We start from the raw sequence: 7,364 nt of genomic DNA, 5'->3' as shown, positions 1-7,364 counted from the left end.
GACCACCTCCAGAAATTGAGCTTCCACCACCTGAGCTGCCTCCTCCACAGATGGACCCACCACTGCCAGAGCTGTATCCCCCTTTTCCAGAGCTGTGGCCACCTCCAGAGATGGAGCCTCCACCTCCTGAGCCTCCTCCTCCACAGATGGACCCACCACTGCCAGAGCTGTATCCCCCTTTTCCAGAGCTGTGACCACCTCCAGAAATTGAGCTTCCACCACCTGAGCTGCCTCCTCCACAGATGGACCCACCACTGCCAGAGCTGTATCCTCCTTTTCCAGAGCTGTGACCACCTCCAGAGATGGAGCCTCCACCACCTGAGCTGCCTCCTCCACAAATAGACCCACCACTGCCAGAGCTGTATCCTCCTTTTCCAGAGCTGTGGCCACCTCCAGAGATGGAGCCTCCACCTCCTGAGCCTCCTCCTCCACAGTTGGACCCACCACTGCCAGAGCTGTATCCCCCTTTTCCAGAGCTGTGACCACCTCCAGAAATTGAGCCTCCACCACCTGAGCTGCCTCCTCCACAGATGGACCCACCACTGCCAGAGCTGTATCCCCCTTTTCCAGAGCTGTGACCACCTCCAGAGATGGAGCCTCCACCACCTGAGCTGCCTCCTCCACAGATGGACCCACCACTGCCAGAGCTGTATCCTCCTTTTCCAGAGCTGTGGCCACCTCCAGAGATGGAGCCTCCACCTCCTGAGCCTCCTCCTCCACAGATGGACCCACCACTGCCAGAGCTGTATCCTCCATGACCTGAGCTTCCTCCTCCACCAGAGACAGATCCTGTATATCCTCCTGAGCTTCTGCCTTTTCCTCCTCCAGAGACTATTCCTTGGTTCTTGTTCTTGCTGGGACTGCCAGAGCTCATCCCCTCATTCCCAGTTTTCCGTCCTCCAGTTCCTACTTCATAGACTCCGGTAGCACCCATGTTGTGCTCAATGACACCTGCAAGAAATTGAAGTTATGTCCACCCTATTCTTTTTACTTAAAGAAGTTTTAAGCTCAACTGATGCATGTAGTTTGCTGTGGCCTGCATTCATAGAATCATAGAATCATTTTGGTTGGAAAAGCCCTTGAAGCTGCTGGAGTCCAAGCCCACCTCACCCTGCCCAGCCCACCAGTAACCCCTGGCCCTCAGCACCTCAGCTCCACAACTTTGGGATCCCTCCAGGGCTGGGCACTCCCCCAGCTACATGGGCATCCTGGCACAGGGGCTGACAAACCCTTTCAGGGAAAAAGTTCTTCTTCAGCTCCAATCCAAACCTCTGATGCAACTTGAGGCCATTTCCTCATGGCCTGTAATTCATTACTGAAGAGAAAAGATCAACTCCCACCTCACTACAGCTTCCTTTCAGGTAGTTGCTGATAGTGATTGTGTCTCCCCTCAGCCTCCTCTTCTCCAGGCTAAACATCCCCAGTTCTCTAAGCTGGTCCTCATAAGACTTGTTTTTCCCTCCTCTAGTCATGTCTTTGAAATCAACCAATGAGGATGTCCATTAGCACAGGTACCTCTATTTTTTTCCTCACGTGTTTCTAGCTTTACCAGTTTATCACTTTATGATGCCCTGTATCTTATCTGTACATGAATACCCAGTGCAACCCTTCCTTTAAAAAGGCCAAGAGTAAGAATTTCTGCCTCCTTTAGCTGGCCTCTTATTCCCACAAATTTTAGGACTAGATTTTTTTGTTTCCTTCAATTCTGACCCCACACTGCACAGATTTATAGAAGAAGTCTGTAGGTCTTCCCAGAAATTTCGTTGAGCTTAGCCAATAAGTTCCAAAGTCAGTAGCTTGGTGCTGACATGTGTACATGCCTATTCACACACACACACAGACACAGGAGACCACCACGTGCTTCATTTCCCCAGGGAACTAAGAGAGAAGCTAAGGCAGGTTGTTTTGTTGGTAGGTGTGAAGTACCACACAACAAAATGGTAGCAGTGCTCTTAAATAAAAGCAAAGCCTCAAAGTACTTACAGATTGTGGCTGGTGAGCCTTCCTGGATCCTGTGAAGGAAAAGTGACACTGAGATAGTGCATCCAATAAAAGGAAAGGTCAGACTTAGTTCTATCAGCAGGCCAGTGGAACAGGTCACTCCTTCCAGGCAGCAATTCATCCTGGAGGTCTGTGCCAGACCAAAGGATGGGACACAACTGCTTTGTTCTGATGCTTCTACTTTGCACCTACCTGGTTTCCTCCTCCTCAAGGAGTGATCTATACATGGCAATTTCAACATCCAGGGCCAATTTCACATTCAGGAGCTCTTGATAATCATGAAGAAGCTGAGCAAGTTTAACCTTTGCCTCCTGCAGGACATTTTCCAGGTCCTGAAGCTTTTGCTGGCCATCTTTGACAGCAGAGCTCCCACGCTGCTCAGCATCTTTAATGGTCTTATGGAGGTTGTCATTCTGCAGAAGGCACAAACAGAACATGTCCATTTCCCTTCTGTGGGAAGGAGATTTTCAAACCTTTCTGGCACAAGACCTGCCACAATGACAGACTCAGAAGATACATTAGTGTGGGTAAAAGAACCCGAATTAAATCCCAGTGTAGACAGTCAAAAGGAGAAAACACCATTTCTAGGTTTGCTCCAAAGGTCAGACTATGTTATACTTCACCAAGCCCCCATCTAAAAGTGATTTAAATAGTTTGGTCATGTTGAGAAGCTTCAACTTTACCTTCTTCCTTGCAACTTCAATTTCTGGTTGTAGTCTTTGAATTTGCCTGGCAAGTTCCTGGATTTCCTGGTAACTCTTCCTCAGCTGCTCACGTTGAGTTTCCCACTTGTTCTGAAGATCCTGGTACTGATGTGCAGAGAAGAAAACAGAGTTTTTTGGTTTATTTTCCTCTGAGTAGACAGACTTGCCTCCCTGTCTTGCTGATGTCTACTCACCCTGCCTTGATACATGTCATCTACTTCAGCTTTGCTTCTCTGAGCAATTGTCTCATACTCTTGCCTGACTTCTTCAATGATGCCATCCATGTTCAGCTCCCTATTGTTGTCCATGGCCAGAACAACATTGGTGTTGCCAGCTACTGTTTGCAGCTGGGACAGCTCCTGCAAGAAAAACAAGATTTTGGTTGCTCCTGTGGGTAACGCAGGTCACGTTGTGAGGAAAGAAATGGGACCTTCTAGTCTGTTACCCACTGGAACTGCCCTACCTGCATCCCTCAGCTCCTACTGTTCCACCACCAGTTTTAATTTTGAAGTGTCTCTCCCAGCTTTCATGACACACCAGGCCTCCTTTTCACTGACAGACTTGAAAGGATTTTATAAGATGAAAGGCCAAGGATGATACACTCTCCAAACCAAGTTCTATTCAGGTGAAAAATTTCTGGGAACCTCCAAAAGATATCTGTTCTTCAAGACCTGAAGGTAAGTTTTTTATCTGACAAACATACTCACAGCTTCATGTAAGCATCTGAGGAACTCAAGCTGCTGCTTCAGTATTTCAACCCGAACTTCAAACTCCATTTTTCCCATGTAGGCATTGTCCAGTTCCTGTGAAAACAGAAAAGCCACGGGTTTGTTTGTATTTCTTTGATCAAAATTCTCCACCAAAATGCAATTCTTGCAAGACTTGGTACACATCTTTAGAGCACTCATTCCTGGAGCCAAATAACAACCCACAGATCTCAGGTTTCATCTGAAAGACAATTGGAGCAAAGGGGAAAAATTTAACCCTTAAAAGAAAAGAATGGCTTGGAAATCAAGCAAAATATCTGTGGCAGTGTGATCCTGGAGAGGATGCAAAACTCTGCTGAATTTTCTCTCCTCCTGTCTAAGCCATCCGTAGAGATTGTCTGAGCCCCAACAACCACGTCTCACCTAGGCTGTGACTGAGTGAATAAAGACCAGCACTTTCTAGTATTCATCTTACAAAGAACTGATTATGTCTCTAGAGGAAACGACTTCTCTCCAGTCTTGCAGTAAAAAGCTCAGGGTTTTGATTACTGCAGAGGAATGCTAGAGAAAGTTAAGCAAGGACCCTGCTTTTGAAAACCTTAGCAATTGCCCAGTTATTGCTTTATTTCAGAGGCTTTGATTTATCTCAGTGTCTTGGATTACTTCACCTTCTTAAGCTCCACAAACTCTTCTTCTTTAGAGGCGCGTTTGTTGATCTCATCCTCGAATCTGTTGCAGCAGAGAAAATAAACAGGTAGTTCATGGCCTGTCTTTTTTTTTTCTCAGTCAAAAGCCAAAAGGAATGACCCAGAAAGAGAATGTGTCAATTTTTCATTCCACCGAGATTTTGGCAGTTGCAGACCCTCTGAAGACTATGTGCTGAATTACCCAACAAAATGGGATAGACAGAGATCAATTCCAATATCCCTGTAATTCCCAACTAAATGCCCCATTTTTTCAGAGCTGTGGACATATATATATTATCTTTTGGGTACAGCTAAGTCACAAGTGACAACTCTTCTCAACTTCACAACATTGCTCACTTCTGTCCCTCCCCACTGTCCAGGTTGACCACAACTCCACAACTACCAGCAGGAGTAAGGAGTCCTGGGTTACTCATTGCATGGGGGAGGAAAGGGCACAGGGGAGGACAGAAGAGTGAGATAGACCTACAGGGCCTTTGATTTCCCTCCTACTGTTCTGGGTTCTGCCAAATCTGCTTTAGTCTTCCAATATCACAATCAAGTCTCTCAATGAACCTACTGCAGAGTAGGGATGTCATGAGTACAAAGCTCTTACAGGTGTAAAGCTAAGCTATACCATCCCAGGGCATGATTAGCACTGCCTTGGAAAATTCCAGTATGCTTTTTGCCAGACTCAGGATCATTCACCTCTTTTTATAATCTTCAACAAGCTGAAGTATATTGTATGCTTCTGGATCCAGCTGCTCCTTCTGGTTCTGGAGCGTTTCTAGCTGCCTCTGCAGGTTGCTGATGTAAGACTGGAAGAAAGAGGTGATATTTCTGCTCTCCTCTGGTCGGGCACTTTGCTGCTGCAGAAGTTCCCATTTGGCCATCAGAGCCTGGTTCTGACGCTCAAGACATTGAACCTGAAAGACAAAGCAGAAGAGTGTGTCAGCCACTGCAGAAACACGGTGGGAAAGACCAACATCAGCAATAGTCCCTATAGAAAAAGAAATCTCAGATAATATTTTTCCAACACTTATCAAGACACTTTGTCAGGTGGGACCAACCACAGCAACATGAGACAGCTCAGACTGGCACAGGAGACACCTCTTTTTCCCCCAATCTGTTGTGTAAGGAGTGTGTGATTTTACTGCTGCTTCTCAAAGCTGATACTGAAATCTTTGCTGCCTTTTTATCTCTTAAATGCACAATATTTAGAGGGATGATTTGGGTTGAGGAGGACTTCAGACATTTCTGAAATACCTTAGACACCCAAATGCATGAGAAGTGTTAGCCCCTTCTCAGAAGATGACACAGGACTGCTCTCTTCCTAGACAGACTTTGCCTTAGAGAAGATCAGAAAGACCTGTAACACACAGAGCTGGTATTTTTGGAAACCAGAGGGATAGGATCTCTTCAGCTGGAACACTGAACAGGTTATAACCTGGAAATGACATCCAGAAGGTTTCAAAAACAGCAAAAAGAAGCCAAAAGTGCTCCTATTTTTTCAGGACTAAGCATGCTTCAAGCTTCTGGATGTAGCCAACACCTCTGTAGGGTAATACAAAAAGCCCTGAAGTCTTCACATGTAACAAACAACACGAGATTCCACCCTATGCAGAGACACGTGTCACCACCCAAAGGCACTTGTCAGCTCTGCGTGGGTGCAAGTGTTTCTGTGGCTGTTTTGTTCCTGTGTCTGTGAGTAAAAACAAAAGACTGCAGGGGGGTTGAACTAGATGATCTCTAGAGGTTCCTTCCAACCCCTGCCATTCTATGATTCTATGCCTGCAGACAGAGGGGAGAAGCATTGGTAGTGTAACCAAAGAAAGAGCTAAAGAAGGAGAATAGGGGAGGCCTTGGCCCCCTGAAAGAAGCTGGGACCATTTTTTTCTGCTAGCATCAACAATTGCCATGCACCAGCTTATTATTAGCCATGCAGAAACCCTTCTCCTCAGAAGTGAGTTAATGCATCAGTGACATCCAGTAGTTTGCCACAAAAGAAGGCTCAGAGATATTTATCCCAGGGCTAATAAGTGATTCATGCAGTGGCATTTATGGCAAGCTATTAAGAACTTCACACCAACACAAGGGAATCTAGCCAACATTGTGACTTTAGGCGGGGGAAAGATGCAACATAAAGATGTCCCCATGACTCACACAGGCAAAGCAGCACCCCTTGTGTTTTCCCCATCCCAAATAACAAGTGAAAAAGAGAAACAGGGACTCACCTTATCGATGAATGATGCAAATTTGTTGTTGAGAGTCTTAATCTGCTCTTTCTCATCTGACCGCATTCTCTGGAACTCAGGGTCAACTTGTACTTGTATTGGCCTCAGCAGGTTGGTGTTGACACGAACCTCTTCGATGCCTCTGCTAACACCACCCTGCTCAAAACCCTGTCCAACCCTTTGTTCATTAAAGGCGCTTACACCAAGGCCTCCTCCAGCCACCTCTCTGCCTGAACTTCTGCTGATGCCACCAAGCCCTGCTTCACCACCTTGAAAAGTTCCCACAACATACCCTCTTCTACCATAGTCCCTATCAAGATGTCTCCTGCCACTGAATGCCAGGTACCTCCCATATCCTCCGTAGCCTCCACCACCAGAAACATTCCTAAACCCACCACCAAGGTTTTGGAGACTCCTGCTGCCATAACCATACCCATAACCACCATATCTTTCTCCTCCTCTATTGTCTTCACAATGGCTTATGGCAGATGGGCCTCTCCCACCTCCCAGCATGCCGCAGTGAGCAGAAGAGGAGCTGAAATTCCCATCCCAAAATCGGAAGAAATGTTGGCTCATTGCGCTGCTTTCAGAGCGTTCAGATGAGAGAGCAGGTGGGGAAGGTTGTAAAACAGGAGGAGAAATGAGAGGGAAGGATCCTCAGCTCATCTGGTGGGGGGTGATGGATGTTCCCCTTTATACGTTCTGGAGGAGTTAGTTTCCATTCCGTAATTAGCAGGTCTGTTAATGTTGTTATTGGGTTTGGTAGCAATTAATGGCTTCCCAAAGAGAGGTCAGAGTAAACACCACACACCAGTGGAGGAGTTGTGAAATTCCCCAAATCCTACTTGACTCATGAGATTTGCTGAGGTGAGATTTCCTTATCTCATTAACCTCCCCTCTATCATTAATTACAGCTTGTACAGTTATCCGTGCACATTACCATGGCTTGTTCTCTCTCACATTTCCCCACCTCCTTTGACATGTCATTTCATGAAGCAGGAGGCCTTGATATTGCCCTCACATTGACTCAGGGGT

The 7,364-nt window shown here is 46.4% G+C and overlaps 1 protein-coding gene across 1 annotated transcript; it reads right to left on the bottom strand.

The window, feature by feature from the left end:
* Positions 1–2,189: 2,189 nt before the first annotated feature.
* LOC104562270 (keratin, type II cytoskeletal 75-like) lies at positions 2,190–6,634 on the bottom strand. The gene is made up of 8 exons (XM_010208276.2): positions 6,533–6,634; positions 6,330–6,485; positions 4,804–5,021; positions 4,081–4,141; positions 3,413–3,508; positions 2,900–3,064; positions 2,685–2,810; positions 2,190–2,414 (listed from the first exon to the last, which is right to left on the bottom strand). Exons 1-8 carry the CDS (start codon positions 6,632–6,634, stop codon positions 2,190–2,192), a joined length of 1,149 nt encoding a protein of 382 aa, XP_010206578.2.
* Positions 6,635–7,364: the final 730 nt, after the last annotated feature.

Source organism: Colius striatus, chromosome 26, assembly GCF_028858725.1.
Source record: "Colius striatus isolate bColStr4 chromosome 26, bColStr4.1.hap1, whole genome shotgun sequence".
Lineage (NCBI taxonomy): Eukaryota > Metazoa > Chordata > Aves > Coliiformes > Coliidae > Colius > Colius striatus.
Note: the sequence above shows the minus strand (reverse complement) of the source record. Positions and strands in the feature narration are given on the sequence as shown.

Excerpts from the sequence above, each read along its gene's own strand:
- LOC104562270 (XM_010208276.2), bottom strand. The coding sequence starts at position 6,634 with ATGGTAGAAGAGGGTATGTTGTGGGAACTTTTCAAGGTGGTGAAGCAG. Across the intron at positions 5,022-6,329 it reads TTGCATCATTCATCGATAAG|GTTCAATGTCTTGAGCGTCA; the intron begins GTGAGTCCCTGT and ends TTTGTCTTTCAG. Across the intron at positions 2,811-2,899 it reads ATGACATGTATCAAGGCAGG|TACCAGGATCTTCAGAACAA; the intron begins GTGAGTAGACAT and ends TCTGCACATCAG.